We start from the raw sequence: 19712 nt of genomic DNA on the forward strand, positions 1-19712 counted from the left end.
GGGGGAGACGGGCGGAAAGCTGGGAGGAAGAAGCGAATCCGACCGGCGAGAGCGGCGAACCCGTCCCCCGTCTCCATCAGCAAAATCACGTCAGGCAGCGGCACTGGAGCGCGGCGGGCGGCGCGGCCCCCCCCCGGCCCCCGCCCCGACCCCTCCCCGCGGCAGCGCTCCCGCTGCGGGGCAGAGAGAGGCGGCAGCTCGCACACGGGTGGGAGCACACCGAGCGCCTCCGCGGCTCAGCCCCGCTGTCCCCCTGCCGCTGCCAGTGCGGGGGGATGGCTCCACAGCGCGAGGGGAGACCCTCTGCCACCAGCCCGGCAGCGTCCCCCGGCTCAGCCCCGGCCTTTGGGATGGACGTGGGTTGAAATCATCTCCTTCAGCCGTGCTTAAATGGTTTAATTTAATTTGGGGCTGTGGGGGACCTGCAGAGCCCATCTGCAAGGGCAGGGGGAGGCCAGGGAGAGATGCTACATGTGCTGGTGGTGGTAGATACCATTTCTATCTCCACAGAATCATAGAATCATGGAATGGTTTGGGTTGGAAAAGACCTTAAAGCTCATCCAGCTCCAACCCCCTGCCACGGGCAGGGACACCTTCCACTAGAGCAGGTTGCTCCAAGCCCCTGTGTCCAACCTGGCCTTGAACACTGCCAGGGATGGGGCAGCCACAGCTTCTCTGGGCACCCTGTGCCAGTGTCTCGCCACTCTGTCCATGCCCATAGTGGATGCCATGCTCATGCCCACAGTAGTTGCCCTCTCTGCACACAGCACATCTCCAGGCTGGTACCACAATCCCCAGGACCCAGGCATTAGGGGATTGGAAATAGATGATTTAAGGTCCCTTCCAAACCAAACCATTGTATGATTCCTGGGTGCTCAGCAGCATCACTCAAGTGCATCCCTCGCACTCTGAGCCCATGACACAGACCAACCACCTCCCTCCCTGTGGTGTGGCACCATGGGTCTCTGGTGACCTGGTGCAAGAGCTTCACCACAAACCCCAGCCTTGGTGCTTTGCCCATGCCGACACCTTGGCACTGCACCATGACATCTCCTTGCATGGTCCAGAGCCATCATTTCTTTACGTTTATCACAGCAGTGTGTTGGAGCACCCCAAGGATTCAACCCCAGGCCCCAAAGCCTTCTGTGTGCATCCCACCCCAAAGGACGGGGTGGCAATGGCTCTCTGCAACCTCCAAAGCTTCCCACTGTTTCCACTGTGCACTTCCCGACCCACAGACCTCCTGGCCAGACACCCCTTGGATCTCAGCATCCGCACCCTGGCGTGGGGTCATATTGGGGCTGTTCGGAGGGTCTCCACACTTCCCACATCCCCCCAGCGCCGGGCTTCTTGGGCCTCCCCCCTCGCCTTATCCCGCCGGGTTGCGGGGTCCCATAACCGAGCGGGGCACCGGGAGGGAACAGCGGAGCCGCGCAAGGGCGAAGTGATTCAGCGGGACACGCAGCGGGCCCCGTGCCTGGGCGAGCCGGGGCAGGACCGGCACCGGCAGCGCCCTCCCAGGGGCGGGCAGCGCCGAGCACCCCCCCGGTGCCAGAGCCGTGTCCCCCCGGCCGGGGGCGAGCGGACCCCGCTCAGCGCCCATGTGCAGCGCCGATCACCGGCGCGGTGGGAGCGCTGGGGACGGGGGGGGGACGAAGAAGAGAGGAGGAGGAGGAGGAGGAGGAAGGGCAGGAGGTGGGGCTGGAAGTGAAACCGATTTGGGGGGGGCGGAGCGGGCTCGTCATGTGAACGGCCGCATGCTCGGGCAGAAGTGGGTCAGCGGCGCGGCGGAGGGGCAGGTGCCAGAGCCGCCCGGTGCCTCCCGGTGCTGCCCGGTGCCTCCCGGTGCCCCCCCCCCGGTGCCACCGCCCCCCGCCCCGCCGCAGGGACCCCCGGTGCCGCCCCATGCGCCCCCCGGCGCGGTCCTGACTGCCGCTGGCCACGATGCGAGGTGAGTGCGGGGCGAGCGGGGGGCGGCTGCGGGGAGGCAGCGGCAAAAGTTGTCTCCGGTGGGGCACGGGGGGGACCCGCATCAGCCCCGCCGAGGACACGGGGGGACCCGCATCAGCCCCGCCGGGTTCTGTCCCGCTTCCCAAGCTCCCCCCTTCGTTAGGAATAAAATTCTTGTTTGTTTTGCTTCGCTTTCCGACGCCGGCTTAAACCCGCTCTTAAGCTTTTCCTTGCACTAAACCCCTTAATCTCCTCTCCAATATGTTGCTCCCACCAGGGCTGGATTTGTGGTGGTTTTTTCCCCCTTTTCCCCCTTCCCGCGGCTTTGGGGGTGGTTAGGGGCCGGGCCGGTGCCGCCGGAGAGAGAAGGGGAAACCAGCCGCGATTTTGGGTGCCCCTAGTCCAGGGAAGGGCGTGAGTTGCGCCAGTGCCTGCCTGGATTCAGCCGTTGTTATAAAGACGATTCCTACTTTTCATCCCTCCGCTTTGCAAAGCAGGCGGTTGGGAGGAGGAGGAGGAGGGAGGGAGGAAGGCTCCGGCGGGATGACCCACCGGGCCCGGTGGTGGTGGCGCAGTGATGGCGGGACCCAGCCCATCCCGTGCCTGTTCCCAGTGGAGCTGCTGGGAGCACGGCTGGGACCTCGCACCCTAGGGTGGGATTTTCATCCCTGTTTTCCATCATCACCTGCCGTGCCCGAGCTCTTCATCCCACCAGGACCCACTTGTGCACTTCGTTAGGTGTGTTTTTGGGTGCATGTGCGTAAATGGCACATTTTGGGGGTTGTATGTACTAGGACATACATCTTGAAGCTCCTCATATGGGGTTTTCTCCCTCCTGTGGCTGTGGGTGCTGCGACTCTGCAACCCGCTGCACTCTCATGTCATTGGTGGGGCAAGGGTATGGTGAGCCCCCAAATCCCCTTCCCACCCCACGACATCCTGGGATTTCACCTTTATTAGTATGGAGGGCAGCATTAACGCCTGCCTAATGAATAACACTGGCTCCTACGTAGCACTTGCACAGGCAGCACTGGGTTTAATTAGCAGCTGGGTGAACTTTTCCTTTATAAATTTATTTCCTCCCCCCAAATTACTGCGTGTTGCCCCTAGTTAAGGCCCAGCCCCCCCTGATTTCACACCATTTCCCCCTGTCGGGTGTTTTTCCCGCAGTCCAGCCCAGCACAGGGTCCCCATCTCTCGCCCAAGTGGTGATGATGCCAAATGGATTCAATCTCTATTTTCTCCCCCCAAAGGGCCAGAGCTCTGCCCCATTCCCTGGGGGCCACAGCAGCTCCTCGCTCTTGTCCTTCCCCGCACGGCGGCTGCGCCAGGGCCAGGCGAGAGGCTTTGCCTTGTATAATCCTATAGGGTTTCCAGCCCTCCCGCTCGCTTGTTTTGCAAGCGGCGTGGCTCGGAGCGTGCGGTGGCTCGGCTGCCTTCCCGACTTGTCCTAGTGACCTAGATCTGTCATTGGAAAAATCAGAGAGGGTGGAGGAGGAGCTTCCCGGCCCGTTTCGGCGGCGTGCACACGCTGGCGCAGGCGAGGACGCCCGGCACGACGACGGCTGCACCCGTCCTGGGTACCATGGGATGGGGATGGCCATGCCCTTCACCTCCTGAAAAGAAGGCTGGAAGAGAAAGGTGGCTGCTGACAGCGTGGGGTCCTGAGGGATCCAGGTAGCATTTGGGATCCTTGACCCCGATAACCCTGGGGAGCAGCAGCACATGGAGGGGGAGAGCAAAGTGATGGGGAGATGCTGTCTCCCCCATGTGTCAACCCTGCAGCTTGGCAGGGCCATGCTGGCAGCATCCCTGCCTGTCCTGCCTGTCCCATTTAACTTTGAACTTGGCAGTGGCTATTTAAAGAGCTGATGATGTCTAAATCACACTTGGTTTATTGGATGTGGTGAGCAGAGCCCAACTGAGTACTTTTATTTAGCCCCATAGAGATAATTCCCCCTAATTCAGTTGCAGGGCCAGAGGTTTCTCCCACCACAGCCCAGTTTCTATGCACCCCATGCTGGTGGCAGGTCCCCATCCCCACCACCGCACCTTTGCCACCCTCCTGTGCCAGCCAGTGTGCAGAGGGCTGCATCCTGCACCAGTGGCCTTGGTGCAGTGCTGTGCGGCAGGTGAGGCGGTGAACCAGAGCAGCCAGGGCAGGAGCAAGGTGGCTGTGGGGAGCCTCATCGCCTGCTGCTGCTTGGGGTGAGCTGCTTGCTATGATTTCCAAGCTGGAGACATGCACTGCGCCACAGGACAGGAAACAAACGGCTCCTTAGGGTGGCTGTGAAGCCACCGGCTGCGTGGCCATGGGGTCAGCCCGGACAGGGGGTGAGCGGCTGAGCCTGGTTCTGGCCCAAAGTTTCCAGGAAATCTCTGCTAATCTATGAAGGAAGCGGTTCCCACGTCCGGCATCACCCAGCACGGGGCTGGAGTTGGGTAATTCACATTTTCCTTCTTGCCTGCACAGCCCCGGTGCTGCCGGTGCCCCTGCAGCCAGTGCTTTGGCTGCAAACGGCCCCAGCCTCGGGCAGCCCCAGCCCAGTTGGGGTTACCCACAGGGTGCATGGATGGGGATGGGATTTGCCAGCATTGACAGCGGAATGCCGGGGTGCTGGGGGACCCTGGGGTGCCACAGTGCAGGAGCCTGTTTAAAAGCAAAACCATCAGCAGGTGTAAAGGGATGATCATTCCCTTTATTCACTTACTCATTCCTTCTGCACCTCCTTTACCCCACGGCCAACCATTCCCGAAATACAACGGTGCCTAATTGCTGTGGGGAAGTGCAGAGGCTCCTGGAGGTGGGTGCAATGGGGAGCAGCAGCCGGGTCAGAGGTTGCTGCAGGGGATGAAGGAGCAGAGCTGGGTTTTGGGGCAGGGATGGAGAGGTGGGATGGCATCATAGGTCCCTGGTGTCCCCATGGGTCCCTGCATGTCTCTGTGCAGCCTGGACCCATCGTCCTCCCCCTGCTCTGGGTGTGCCAGTGGGGATGCTGAGCTAGAGGGGAGAGGATGGTGGTGATGGAGCATCAGAGCATCCTGGTGCCCTGGCTGGGGCTGGGGGGTGAGGGAGGGCTGTGGGGCTGCTGCTAATTACCGGAGGTGCCCATCCTGCAGCATTGATCGCAGCAGCAGGATGGGGCACAGACCTACTTTCCCAGCATGTTCACTGGGTAATGAGCCAGGGCACTGGGGAAGCTGCCGGCCCTGCTCTGGCCACAGCAGCCAAGGGGGGATTTGGGGCAGGGGTGGCCACAGGGGCACAGAGCCACCTCCAAAACACCCAGAGTGGGGCTCCCCAGCAAGGGGCACCCGGGTCCCAGCGGTGGGTTTGTTCCTGTGGCTGTATCCTGACCCAAGCCCCATGGGTTTAAGGGGGTGTGGGCTCTTGAGGGTCTGTGTGCAGAGGATTTGCAGGGACCTGCTAGTGCCCCCCAACATTTTTTCCATCCCCCAGGAGTCCTCCCCCCTCAGCCAAGGGATATTCGGTCCCCATTGAGCTGGCTGGAGTCGGGGGCAGCTCCTCACAGCAGTGGGGTTGCAGCACATCCCAGAGCTTGGTAGGGTGCTGAAGGCTTTGGGGTGACCCCCCTCTCAGCAGTGAGATCATACGGCCAAGGGGAAGGATAGGGAGGAGGAGGAAGATGGGGCCACCCATGGCTGCTGCACCACAAAGGGAGGGTCCAGCCCCCCGTGGTCAGATCCTGCAGGTCCTGTCATGTTTTGGGGCGCAGGTGATGGAGAGGAAGGTGTCTGTCATGGGAGGAAGTGGGGTGGCAGGAGACCTGGGGGACCATGCAGGGATGGACCTGCAACCTTGACAGAGACCCACAGCTCGGGGCAGCAAATGGGTGTCCCCAGCCTGAGGCATCACCCCAAAAATTCCCCAAAGGTCCCATCCCCATGGCGGGAGGTCGAGCTGCAGCCGCGGCTCCATCCCGCTGTGGCCGTGGGAAGGGTTAACGGCCGCGGTGTTACACAAGCGCGTGGGGCCACAGGCAGAAAGTGTGTCAGTGGGACAGGATGGCTCCAGCCACGGAGCCACCGGACCAGGGGCTGGTTGTCACCATCACAGCTGAGCTGGTGGCTGGATGGTGCCACGGTGCCACTTACATAAGGGCCAGGAGTTGGGCAAGAAGTGTTTACAGTGGGAGGAGAGCAAATACCGCGGCCGGGACAATTTAATTGCCGGCTGAAGACGATAATTTATTTTTTTTAACCTTTTTTTTTATTCCCTTTCCCCTGTTTTAGCCCAGCTCCAGGGGGAAACTGAGGCACGGCGGGGGGGGGTGTGTGTGCTGTGCCTGGTTGTGTGGGGTTTGCTGTGATGTTTCTCCCCGATCATGGTGAGATTTAGGGGATGCGGAGGCCACCCCACCAGCATCCACATCCCTCCCCGTGCTGCTGGGTTTGCCCAAGGGCGGTGTCTGCCCACCCCGGGGGTCTCAGGGGACATGTGGCCATGGCACGAGGGGACATTGAGGGAGCTGGCACCGTGATTCACTCACTGCCTACAAACAGAGCGTCAATGAAACGCTGTTCTAGGCTGTAATTGCCACCACGCCAGGGTTACGGCCGCAGCCCCACGGCAGTTATTTGGGGCGAACGTCTTATGAGCGGGTCAGGTGCCGGTGGCAGCACAGTGTGTAATTAGCAGGATGCTAATTAGAGCCCCAAAGGCTGCGGGAACACAGCGAGCAGCCGGGGCTTCTCCTTCACAGCACCCAGGGGTGATGCTCAGCTCTGGAGGAGCCAGAACAGCATCATCCCCTGTACCCTGAGCTCTGCCGCACCGGCTACGGGGGACTCTTGGGGGGCTCCCCTCTCCCTGGGCCGGGGGTATGGAGACAGCATTTGGCTGTTGGCATCATTGTGAGCCAGTGAGCAGGTTTTGGGGTCCCGTGGGGCGAGTGGAGCAGCACCCTCGGGCTCTGCTCACTGGGTGCCGTGGGTGCAAGGGCCACGCTCGCTATGGCTGTTCCGCGGGCGCGTGGTGCCGGTAATTGCGGGGTCCGGCAGTATCGGCTGCGGGCGTGAGGGCGCGGTGTCACCACGGTGCCTCACCCGCGCCTGCAATTACATTGCGTAAGGAGCTGACGCCGCTTCCTGCTGGGGGTGGCACCACCACCAGCATCACCCTGTGCCCCCCGACGTGCCACCACCTCCAGCCCATCCCCGGGTGTGGGGGTGCGCGGTGGTCGCCATGGTTTGCGGGTTGCACCCCTCTCCAGCAGCATGGGTGAGGGTGGTGGCAGGGGCCAGGGAACTGGGGGGTGGTCTCTCAGCCATCAGAGATGGGTGATGAGATGGGGGTGGCCACATGTCACCCTCCTGGTGCCTCCGTCCCACCCGCAAAGGGATGACCCTGGGCTGCAATGCCAGTGCAGTTGGGGGTGCTGGGACTGGTGTGGCTGTGATGGTGCCCTGGCCATCCCTGCCCACCCCAGGGGGGGTCACCTCTGCTGCCCCAGGCCCAAAACTACAGCAGAGGTGCAGGCAGAGGCAGGAGGGTCAGGGTGGGATGTGACCCCCTTTGGCTGGGGAGGGACGACACACAGTCCTGGGAGAAGCCCAGCTTGGCAGCCTCAGGAGGAAGGGGTGAACCCCAAAATCACCCAGTGCATTTGGGGGAGGAGCTGAGCAGTAAGTCACTGATGGAGGAGGGATCTGTCCCTCCACTTGCACCCAGACTTGGGGTGAGTCCTTCCCTCTGATGCCTGGGGGACTGATGGCAGCCCAGCTGCCCCACTGCGCAGCAAGGCTTGTGTGACCCAGTCCAGCCTCCTTGAGCAGTCAGGGCTTCTCCTTCGCAGCATTTAGGGGTGATGGTTGGCTCCAGAGCTCGGGAGGGACCCCAGGATGCAGCCAGGTGCTGGGGTGCAGGCGGTGCTGGCCCAGCATTTGGGGCTGTCACCCGCAGAGGCGGCCCCCGCCAGCAGCGACCTCCAAAACATGTCCCTCATGATCAGAACTGGTCGTTCCCAGGGGAGAAGAGAGGCAGAAGGGAATTACCCGAGCTGAGGATTTGCACAGGCCCAGGAGATTTGAAATAACCATAATCTGGCTGCGGGGGTTATTTTGGCGTGGCTGCCCAGCACCCTCGAGAGCAATGCCAGGATGAGCCCAGCTGGGGCTGGAGCAGGGATTAGAGGGTGCAGAGATGCTGGGAGGCACGTACGAGTCCCGGGGGTGCCCCACGTCCCCCCCGGCATGTGTGGGGCAGGCAGAGGCAGCCCAGATCTGGGGCAGCTGGAAAATGAGGAGGACGAAGCCTATTAGCAGCTCAGTGCCAGCGAAGCAGAAGCGGGAGGGAAGCGGATTTGCAGGGGGAAGGGGACCGGGACCTTGAGCTGGTGATGGCTATATCAGTCCTGGGTTTCAGAAGAGCTGGCATGGAGGCAATGGGGCCCCTGGACCCTCTGCTTGGGCCAGACCTCTGGCAGGAGAGCCATGGTGACTATGCCAAGGATGTCCCTGTCCTGGGTGCCTCACAGAGTGCTCACACTGAAAAATAAGGGGAATGATTCCAAAACAGGGTCCCAGGCAGAATGGTCCCCAAACACCCTGTGCTCTTGTAGATCAAAAGGCTTTTCTTCCTGTCTCTTGCTGGAGAGGGTGGGGAAGCAGTTATGGATACTCCACACCCAGGGTCTCTCTGGGTCTCTCTGAGGCCCAAGCATCCTTGCAGGGTCTGCGGGTAGGGCTGAGCCGCAGCAGTTCTGGCTATCATGCCTCAGTTTCCCCTGCTGTCCCAGCGGGAGGGCATCCCCCTTGCTCAGTTCAGTGGTGACCGTCATTAACACTGTGGTTTTCCCTCCTTTTCCCCTCTGCCACAGCCCAAATTGAAGTGATCCCATGCAAGATCTGCGGGGACAAGTCCTCAGGGATCCACTATGGCGTTATCACCTGCGAAGGCTGCAAGGTGAGCCCAGGGCTGCCTGGAAATGGGAGCCGGCGGGTGCACGGCCATGGGGTTGGCATCTCGCTGGGTGCTTTCCCAACACGTCCCTGTCCTGTGCAGGGATTTTTCCGGAGGAGCCAGCAGAACAATGCCAGCTACTCCTGCTCCCGGCAGAGGAACTGCCTGATCGACCGCACCAACCGCAACCGCTGCCAGCACTGCCGCCTGCAGAAATGCCTGGCGCTCGGCATGTCCCGCGACGGTGAGTCCTGCCCCGGCAGCTTCTCCCTCCTCCTTGTTGTAGTGAGGTGGGGTCTGTCTTTTCTCACAAGAAACAAGGGATGGGATAAGAGGAAACGGCCTCAAGCTGCTCCAGGGGAGGTTTAGATGGAGATGAGGAACAATTCCTTCCCCAGAGGGTGCTCAGGCATTGGAACAGGCTGCCCAGGGCAGTGCTGGAGTCACCGTCCCTGCAAGTGTTCACGCACCGTGTAGCCGAGGCCTCAGTGCCATGGGTTAGTGGTGGCCTTGGCAGTGCTGGGGAACGGTTGGACTTGATGCTCTTGAACGTCTTTTCCAACCTGCCTGATTCTTTTATTTCCTTTTATTTACTTTTATTTACTCTTGATTCTTTGGAGTGAGTTGGCCTGTGGGAGCCAAAGCTGCTTCCACTGTGCTGAAAGGAGGTTTTTGGGAAGCAAGAAATGCTTTTGCATTTCCATGAGAATATTTAAATTGGTTCTGTTCCATTCAACCCAGGGTCAGTCTGGAGTGGAGGGTGCACCCGATGGGTCTCCTGCCCCACTCAGGACTCAAACACCCAAACCAGTGACCAGCAGGTCAAAAGAGGTGATCCTGCCCCTCTGCTCTCATGAGACCCCACTTGCAGCACTGTGTGCAGTTCTGATGCCTTCAATATAAGGACATGGTGTCCCTGCCTGTGGCAGGGGGTTGGAACTGGATGAGCTTTAAGGTCCCTTCCAAACCAAACCATTCCATGATTTTGTGATTCTATGCAACCACGCACTCCTCCGGGAGCCAGGACCTGTCCCAGGGCATGCGGGTGGTCACAGCTTGTGCTCTTCGGGGTGGAAGCTGCCCTGACACACTGCTCTCTCCTCACGGCAGCGGTGAAGTTCGGCCGCATGTCAAAGAAGCAGCGGGACAGCCTCTATGCTGAGGTGCAGAAGCACCAGCAGAGCCAGGAGCAGAGCGGTGGCACCAAGGATGAGCCTGAGCCTCTGAGCCGCGTCTACACCACCAGTGTCAGCAGTGGGCTCTCGGACCTAGACGACATCTCCACGCTGTCGGACGGGCTCCTCTTCGACTTTCCCCTCACCCCTGATGGCAGCAGCACCTACTACAACCTCGACCTGCTCGCCTCAGCGCAGCCCTCACCCGACCAGTCCAGCCTGGATGTGGCCGATGCCACACTCATCAAGCAGGAGTCCATCTACGAGCTGATGCTGGAGCCAGCCCTGTTCGCGCACGGCGCGCTGGAGGGCGCTCAGCTGGCTGCTGATATCTCCGTCCTCGAGATCGGTGAGTGTTGGTGTGTGATGCCGGGCACACTTGGGGTGTGCAGCCCTGGGCATGGGGCTGGGTGCAGCCCCGGGCACCTTGCAGTATGAATCCAGCCCTGGGTGCCCACATTGTGCTGGGCACGCTCACAACAAGTGACTGACCCAGCCTCAGCTCTCAGAGCAGCCCCAAGCACATCCCTCCTCCAGGCTGAGCACTGACGGAGCTCAGCACACCTAAGGTCCCCATAGGTGTGCCTTGGAGTCAGCCCCATCTGTCCTCATATCCCCATTACACCACACATGAGCCCCTCCAGCCCCAGCAGCTCCCAAGGAGACCCGGGAGAGGACAGTGTTGGGGTGTGGGGCTCGGGGGTCCCCGGGGCTCACCCACCGCTGCCCTCAACTTGCAGACCGGGTGGCTCAGAACGTGGTGAAGTCCCACCTGGAGACGTGCCAGTACACAACAGAGGAGCTCAAGCGCCTGGCATGGAGCCTCTATTCCCCCGAGGAGGTCCGTGCTCTGCAGAGCAAGGTGAGCACTGCTCCACGGCCCCCACGGCAGCCCTCAGCAAGGGCCACTGCTGTCCCCCGGTGCTGTGCTGAGGCAGGGATGAGGGTGGGGAGGATGAGGAGGGTCTTTCAGTGCTCTAAGAGCTGCCAAAGCCCGATATTGGGAGGTGGATGTGGTGGCAGGTCACATCCTGGGTGTCCTCATGCCAGCACCCACCATGGATGGCCTGGGTCCCTCCCCTGCCCTGTGCAGTGGGATGGGGGGGACAGTGGAGCCGGGGCGATGGGGTGGCAACAAGCCCTAAGGGCTGTCCCTGCTGTCCGGCAGAGCTGCGAGGCCATGTGGCAGCAGTGCTCGCTGCAGATCTCCAACGCCATCCAGTACGTGGTGGAGTTCGCCAAGCGCATCGATGGCTTCATGGAGCTCTGCCAGAATGACCAAATCATCCTCCTGAAAGCCGGTAAGAGCAGGGACCCAGCCATGCCCCTCATGTCCCTGCCTCTCTCGTGTCCCTGCCAGACTCCTCATGATCCCAACACCTCTCCCAAGCAGCAGCCACGGTGCCAAAGGCATAGCATAGAATCATCATAGAATGACTTATGTTGGAAGGGGCTTTAAAGCTCCTCCAGTTCTAGCCCCCTGCCACGGGCAGGGACACCTTCCACTAGAGCAGGTTGCTCCAAGCCCCTGTGTCCAACCTGGCCTTGAACACTGCCAGGGATGGGGCAGCCACAGCTTCTCTGGGCACCCTGTGCCAGCGCCTCAGCACCCTCACAGGGAAGAACTTCTGCCTCAGAGCTCATCTCAATCTCCCCTCTGGCAGGTTAAAGCCAATTCCTCCTTGTCCTGTCCCTGCAGGCCCTTGTCCAAAGCCCCTCTCCAGCTTTCTTGTAGCCCCTTTAGGCACTGGAAGGATATATATATCCCATCTTTCCTCTTGGCTAGCGCTTTCGTTTCAGGATCTCTCCTCCCTTTCTGCCCTGGTTGCCTCCAGGCTCGACATCAGCGCCTGGGGAACAGGTACTGGGCTAGAAGGAGTTGAAGTTCATGTTTAAAGGTGATGGGATAGAGAGGGACGTGGGGAGTGGCCACCCCAGGCAGAGGCTTTTCTCCATGGGCACCCTCAACTGAATGTCACCCAGAAACTGGGATGGAAATGAGCACAGTGGGTTTCCCACCGGGAAAAGTTGTGCCGGGAGGGAGAAGAGGAAAGGATTGGCCTCTTCTCCTGGGAAGAGTCTGGGAAGACGAGGCCAACAGCAGCGCACACCCATGTCCCTCCAGTCTGTCTGGCAAGGGAGCTCGATGTGCAAAAACCCCAAGATGCCCAAAACAATGGAAAACCTTCCCAGTTTCTGAATGTTCAGGGCTGGGGAGCCGAGAGCCTCACCCAGCACAGGGGACATGTGCCAGCATCTTGGCAGGGTGCTGTATCCCAAAGCCAGAGCTGGCCATGCCCGACACATTGGAGTGGTTTAACTCATTCTTTCCTTTCTTCCTTCCATTTTCTTTTCTTTTGTTTTCACCCTCTCCTCTCTCGGTGCTCCACCATGACCTCAACGGATCTCTGTGGCCGGCTGCAAATGATGGATAATATTTCCCTTTGGTGAAATATTGTGGTCACAACTGGAAACCTAAAAATAAAAAACCAACCCCAAAACCAAAACCCCCAAACTGGATTTGTTGGAAATAATCATTCTGCTCTTGGGAATGAACAATCTGGACTTCAAACTTGCCCTGGGGGCTTTCGTCTGTCTTAAATTTGGTCCTGGGTTGATGGAAACCCCTTGCCCTGCCCTTGTCTGCGCTCTCTCTGCCTACGTCAGGTTGCCTCGAGGTGCTCCTGATCCGCATGATCCGTGCGTTCAACCCCTTGAACAACACCGTGCTCTTCGAGGGGAAGTTTGGCGGCATGCAGATGTTCAAGTCACTCGGTAAGAGCCTCTCAGGGCTCTTTTCTCCTTTTCCTCTCCTTTTGACACCCAGACAGGGCTGGGTGAAAAGCAGCATCCCTGTCCCTGGGGGATAGGAGCGGGTGAGACCCTGCCGCATTTGCCCCCACTCCTGTTGGGATCGGGTTGATGTGTGCCAGGGTTGGGAACCGCTTTCTGCCCTGGCCTGAAGCCCAGTGATGATGGGCACCTTCTGCTGGGGATCCACCTTCACCTGTCTCATCTTCTGAAAGCTTTTCGTGCCTCGGGTGCTGCCGGGGGTGCCGTGACATCCCCCTCTTCCCTGCTGTCCCCCATCAGGCTGTGACGACCTCATCGGTGCCATCTTTGAGCTGGGGAGGACCCTGTGCCGCCTGCAGCTATCAGATGAGGAGCTCGCCCTCTTCACCGCCGCTGTCCTGCTCTCCCCAGGTATGGGGGAACACTGCAGCCGGGGAGGGGGGTGTCTCATGCCAAAGGTGGGGAGAGTGGACCCATACATCTCAGTGCTGCTTCATTGGTGGGTGATTTAAGGGAAGGAGGCTGGAGGAGGCTCCCGTGGCGGCTCTGACCTGCCATCTCCTGCAGATCGCCCCTGGCTGACCGAGTCCAAGAAGGTGCAGAAGCTCCAGGACAAGATCTACGTGGCCCTCCAGCACGAGATCCAGAAGAAACACTCCGCAGAGGACAAGCTCTCAAAGGTAGTGATGATGCATGCATGGAACCAGGCGGGACACGGGGAGATGTCTCAGCTGGTGGAGGTGGCTGTGCTGAAGCTCATGAGCCACGCATGGGTGTTTTTGGGTGGTGAGCCCTGGGACCTGTTGAAGAAGGAGAATTTCCCTTTCTACAGGCCACACGTCTCCGTTGCAGTGCAGGCAGAGGCATCCTCACCACAGGCAGCCCTGTGCCGCTGAAACTGGCAGCTCATCGGGCAATGGGTGTTTGGAGCAAAAGGAGCCAGTTCAGGAACGCTTTGGGCAGGATGGAGCTGGGATGGGGAGCGGGACATTGGGGGCTCCTCGAGTCTGGTTGTCCTGCAGAAAGACGTAGGTTTGGAGGCAAAGCCACATTGCTGCCAGGCTGCCCAATGGTGGAAGTTGTCCATGGTGCCAGTGGTCCCCAAACCCACCAGCTTGTCCCCAAGGGAAAGGATTTTAGCCGGGAACCCTGTGGTCACCAGCTCCTCCTTTCCCTGCAGATGGTTTCCAAGCTGCCCTTGATGAAGACCATTTGCAACCTGCACTTGGACAAGCTGGAGTTTTTCCGTCTCCTGCACCCGGAGACTGCCATGAACTTCCCACCCCTCTATAAGGAGGTCTTCAACTCGGAGCTTCAGTACAGTGACCCACGGGAGAGCTAAAGCTGGGAGCCACCAGCCCTCTTCAAGTTCCCCAAAATTTGGAAACAAACTAAACTCCAGAGGTTTGGGGAAGTTTATTTAAATCAAATAATCAAACTCAAGAGAACCCGGGGGGCTGGGGTATATCCCAGCCCCGTTTCCTCGCTGTGGATTGCAATAGCTCTTGAATGTAAAGCACCTTGAAGGAATAAGCAAACGGACTTTGCCATACCAGTGAAATGAATGTGAAATCCCTGCTCGGGAGAGGAGATGCTCCTGGCAGTGGTAGGGGACCGACTCTTCCAGGCAGCACAGGAGGAGGGAGCACACGTTGCTGTGCTCATGGCACGGCCCTTCCTGCTGTCCTGGCTGCTCTCTCCATCTCTGGTTTTTATTTTTTATTTTTAATTATTGTTTTTATTTTATTTTTTTATTACCCAAATACAAGGCGTGGGATAAAGAAGGGGCAACGCAGACTCGGCTGGCCAGGAGTGGGCCAGGTCGGTGGCGGCAGCTTTGGGCTCCCAGCTGAAGCCGAGGAGAGGGTGAAGGCAGAGCCTTTGCTTTATTCCTTCTCCCACGGGTGCAGCGAGCCCATAGGACATGGGGTGACCTCAGGAGCTTGGCTGAGAAAGATCCGGCTGTGGCCAGGGGTGGGATTTAGCACAGGATTTTCCCATGGAGGAGGCTGTTTCAAGGGAAAAGAGCTCTGCAGGTCTCCATGCCCTCTGTCACAGCATTCTCCCAAATGCCGGTCCAGCTGGTGTTTGGAGCCAATCCGGCACATCCACCCACCTCCTACCACCTTTCCACATCCCAAGTGCTTTCCGAGGAGGGGCTTTGTCCTTGGGACTGTGGCCAAACCCCAGCTCCTGGCTGCTGTACTCAGGAGGCAGCCGCAGGCAGCAGTGCAGGCACCAGGGCTCAGTGCCTGACTGCGCGTCGTCGCAGGCAGGGGCTCTCTTGGTGCTGGCTGTTGTGTGTAGTTCTCTTATCGAGACCCACAGCTCAGCACCCAGAGGAGGTTTTGTGGCCTTTCCTCTGCCCAGTCCACAGCCAGGTCCCCAATTCCCACGCTGGGACCATTGGAAGCATGGTCGTGGCTGCTATTGCAGGTTGAATTAGACCCAGGCTTTCGCTCCAAGGAGCTCTGTTATGTTGGGGTTTGTTCTCTATTTAGCAGGACCTGGGAGCTTTTTAGTGGGAGAAACTGCCCATTGGGGTCAAGGGGAAGTGAAAGGTCCTTATTCCTTCCCTGGTGTGGTCAGGACCTGCTGCTCTGAGCTTGGGAGGCTCAAGAGGTGAAGAAGGGATGGATTCGTGAGGTGATGCTGCGATAGCCCACAGCTGGCAGGGGCACTTGATGGACTCCATGGCCAGGCTCTGCAGATGGTTTTTCTGTCCCTGTTCCTGCTCCTCCTGCAGCAAATGCCAAAAGCTACAGGGAAAAAGCCTGCTCTGATGCAGCCCCAGTTTCTGCTGACAAAGGGCTAAAATCCCAAGCCCTGTCTCCCTGCTTCATGTTGATTTCTCATGCGTCCAGCCCTGTTCTCTGGCAGCTCAGATCATCTCCAAGTGTGAGCTGAAGACCTTCAATTCCATAATTGCATCCCTTAACCTAAACGAGCAGCTTTCTTAGCAATGTAGGGGATATTCATGTTTTCAGCTTAAAGACCTATGGAAAACCATGGACGAAGCTTAACCAGGAAAGACTCACCAGGAAACCGATGGGATTTTTGCTTTCGTATAAGGCAGAGAGAATTTAGGGACCATGCTATTCCCCTGGCAGCTGCCACCTGCCACATACAGCCCTGTGCTTTCTGGTTTTGCTAACCACCATCTGAACTCCTTCTTGGAGCATATTTGAGTTGGTCAGCCTTGTTTCTCCTCCCAAAGGCATTGGAGCCCAGGTCTCTGGTGAAGGCTGCTGATGCTGAGTGCCAATGCGTTGTTCTCCAGTGCAGCGTTCGCCGGGGTGGGGATGCACCGGCTTGTTTCCTGCCCTCTTGGATCCTAGAAGCATGGACAGAAGTGAGAAGTCAGCACTGCCTTGTTCATCTAGAGGGTTGTGCCTTTTTTTTGGAGCATCATTTCTGACAGCACCGTTCAGTTCCCGGCCCCTCTCTGCAGGGAAAAGCACTCAAGAAAACAAATGTGCTTTGAGAAGGGGGCTCTCGCCCCCCGCTTCTGCAGGACTCCCTTGGAGGAAACAGCCTCAGGTGGTTTGAAATGCTTGGGGGGAAAAAAAAGCACACACCTTTATTTATGTCCTCAGCATTCGTCAGCCAACATGCACCAATGGTCAATGCCACCGTTTTCATTTCATTTGGCAAAGAAATCAAGAAAGCACCTTAAATAGGGAAAAGATGGAGCCCTTGCCACTGGTTCTTCTGGCTTGTGACACAGCATCCATCTCAAGGGAGAGATTTTGGATTCTGAGCAATAAGAGATTCCCGTGGGGAATCTCGGGAAGACTCGAAGCATTAAACGTGTAACTCAACCTGCCAAACTGTGGGAACCTGCACTTTGAAGTTCTTTTTAAAGGAACCGACTTGTCTGTTGCCTGGGACGGGTGGCACAGGTTGGAAGGGATGACAGGGACATGCCGACCCCCCCTAGCACCTCTGGGGCTGCAGCCCCTGCTTTTAGCCACGGTGGCTGTGCCAAGGTCCCTCACGCTCCTCCTGTGCCACCGAGAGCAGTGGCTCAGCAGAGGCAGGCATTGAGCTTGGAGGGAAAGAGCAAATGAAAAACCCTGGGTAGAAATGCCTGGAAAAGGGAGATTTCCGCTCTCCCTGCACCGGAGCTGCATGGGGCTGGATGGGAGCCCCCAGACCCCCAGCTCACTTCAGTGCTTGGTCCTTGGTGTCTTGGGGTTGTTGCCATCCCACTGGCCATGAGACCTTTTGTGTCCAGTGGCCCTGGGCAGTGGTTCCTGTGAGCTGGGCAGCCTCAGCACAAGGGATTGCTCTTTTCCAGACGAAGATTCATTTTGTGTTTGTTTGTTTGCTCTGGCAGTTTAGCTGAGTGTGCATTTCCACCTCCAGAACCCTCACACTGTGTATAAAAGTGGATAAAATATATATATATAATATATTCTTGTGAATGTTGGTGCAAAAGAGAAAACTATATAAAGTTTCAGTTGGTTTTATGTTATTTTTTATCTATACGAATGAAAGGAAGGAATGGAAAACACTTTTTTTTCCATTCACCACTCTCTACACACACCTACCTGTAGATACCAACAGGTTTTATGGAAATGTTTTACTTTTTAGATTTAGGAAGATGCTTCTGTTCTCATTGAATGTTCTGTCGTGTAAGATTGTAATTTCTATTTTTTTAAAGAAAAGAAAAGAACTAAATAAAATTTCCTCTTTCGGACCAGTCAGCTTGGAAGGGAGGGCAGGGGAGGGAGAAATGTTTATTTAAGGACAAAGGTGTTGTCTGAATTTTTGATGACATTAAATAAAAAGTAATATAATGTATGGACAAAAAAAAACCCCCAAACCCTTTTGTTTTGAGGTGTATTCTATAGGTATATAGATGTGTACTGCACAGAATTCACAGGAATTAAAATAAAGTCTGTTTTAGCAGGTAACAAAATGAATAATGTTGGAAACAGTGACTGGGATTCCAAATTCTAGCAAAGGGTGAGACTGGTGTGGACTAGTGGAAGGTGTCCCTGCCCGTGGCAGGGGGTTGGAACTTGATGAGCCGTAAGGTCCCTTCCAACCCAAACCAGTCTGGGATTCTGTGATTATTGGTTCACTTAAAGCCAGGCACACACTGATGTGAGCAGGGGAAGAGGTTGGGTTTTTCTGCCATGGGTGTGCGTTGGGTTCAGAGCCCTTGCAAGCGCTTCCCAACCACTGCGCGTCATCCTCCCAGCCAGAGCGTTCCAAGGGAGACCCAAGATCCAGGAGGGGCTTCATCTTGGAAACCTGTTAAACCACCACCAAGCACCTCACTGTGCTGGGGACACATTTTGGGGCAGGGGGTACATGGATTCAAACAGTTCCCAGTCCTAGGAGGGAAGGAAGGAAGATGCATGCCCTGGATACAACAAGGATGCTAGGACCGGAATGCAAGGACTCCTCTCCATTGGGATTCACACACTTCAAAGGTACCTCTCGGTATTAAGCGTGCAAAGCCCATCCTGATTTCCCTCTGCTATCCCTCAAAACCTCACCTGGATGCACGCTCCCTATCCAAATCCAGAGCAGTTGGGTCCCTCAACAGCAGCAGTCGAACTGTCAGGAGCTGTTGGGAACTGTTTGGAGCTGTGGGGCAGAGCAATGCAAAGGAATCCTGGCACCTGCAGGTAATGTAACTTGCAGGGTCAGTAAATCCTCAGCCTCACCTCACCAGCTCCCCAACTGCTGCCACTCCGCCATTCCCGGGATCAGCATACGTCCTCCTCATAGGTCCCACATGCAGAGTTTATATATTGCAGGATAAAACCTGGCTGCTGCCAAGAGATGGCAACAGCAATGAACATGTTTCCCTGCGTTTATTTATTTTTAATAAAATAAATAAAGCTTGGGAAATCTGTTTAAAAAATCCTTGCAAAGAGCTACTCTTTAAACAAACCATGTTTATGAAAAATGAACTTTCAGTTCCAGTGTTAACACCAGCGGAGAACGGACTCTGCAGGACCCTGGAACATCAAACACCATCAGCAAGAGGTGGCAAGATGGGACCATCCGAGTGTGTCCGTCCCACATGGAGCACAGCGAGGACGGGAGCTGCCAGTATTGAAGGGACCTGGGTGCCCGTTATCGCCGTCCTTGGGTTTTGCCATCCCACCGTCCATCACCTTCTCCCAGTAAGCACTACCTCACCCTACCGGTGGCCACACGTCTCCAGTAGCGCTGGATTTACTGGGGCGGAGTGACCTCTACTGGTTTATAGCTAAAATATTCCCCGCGTGTCTGGGGTAATGGAATGGTTTGTGTTGGAAGCTCATCCAGTCCCAACCCCTTCCACGGGCAGGGACACCTCACACCAGAGCAGGTTGCTCCAAGCCCCTGTGTCCAACCTGGCCTTGAACACTGCCAGGGATGGGGCAGCCACAGCTTCTCTGGGCACCCTGTGCCAGCGCCTCAGCACCCTCACAGGGAAGAGCTTCTGCCTCAGAGCTCATCTCAATCTCCCCTCTGGCAGGTTAAAGCCATTCCCCTTGGCCTGTCCCTACAGGCCCTTGTCCAAAGCCCCTCTCCAGGTTTCTTGTAGCCCCTTTAGGCACTGGGAGCTGCTCTAAGGTCTCCCTGGATGATGTTTCTCGATGGATGGAGACAGGATGCCTGACCTTTCCCTCCCAAAATATCTGCCCAGCTGACCCATGCTGCAGCCAGTGGCACTGCCTGTGCCCGTTTTGGGGAGCAAACCCCAGCAAAGCTGGGGCTGAACACAAGCAGTGAGCCCCAAGACCTATATTTTAGGGACACTTTGCAGACTTGTGGTGTGAAGGCCTCAGAGTTTGCTCAAACCTAATATTATGGTCCTACGAACTGTTGTAACTAACCCTGGAGCTAAGCCTTGGCGAGAGCTG

The 19712-nt window shown here is 57.5% G+C and overlaps 1 protein-coding gene across 1 annotated transcript; it reads left to right on the forward strand.

Moving 5' to 3' along the window:
- Positions 1-1773: 1773 nt before the first annotated feature.
- Positions 1774-17720, forward strand: LOC115618191 (nuclear receptor ROR-beta-like). Its single transcript, XM_030509506.1, has 10 exons — positions 1774-1951; positions 8790-8875; positions 8975-9116; positions 9983-10396; positions 10788-10909; positions 11216-11348; positions 12715-12822; positions 13141-13251; positions 13408-13520; positions 14021-17720. The coding sequence occupies exons 1-10, from the start codon at positions 1945-1947 to the stop codon at positions 14180-14182; spliced, it is 1398 nt and encodes a 465-aa protein (XP_030365366.1). The 5' UTR covers positions 1774-1944; the 3' UTR covers positions 14183-17720.
- The last annotated feature ends 1992 nt before the right edge of the window (positions 17721-19712 follow it).

Source organism: Strigops habroptila, chromosome 20 (assembly GCF_004027225.2).
Source record: "Strigops habroptila isolate Jane chromosome 20, bStrHab1.2.pri, whole genome shotgun sequence".
Classification (NCBI taxonomy): domain Eukaryota; kingdom Metazoa; phylum Chordata; class Aves; order Psittaciformes; family Psittacidae; genus Strigops; species Strigops habroptila.

Bases quoted from the DNA above. Each gene is read 5' to 3' on its own strand.
- LOC115618191 (XM_030509506.1), top strand. The intron at 10,397-10,787 runs GTGAGTGTTGGT...CTCAACTTGCAG, and splicing joins TATCTCCGTCCTCGAGATCG to ACCGGGTGGCTCAGAACGTG. The intron at 13,252-13,407 runs GTATGGGGGAAC...CATCTCCTGCAG, and splicing joins CGCTGTCCTGCTCTCCCCAG to ATCGCCCCTGGCTGACCGAG.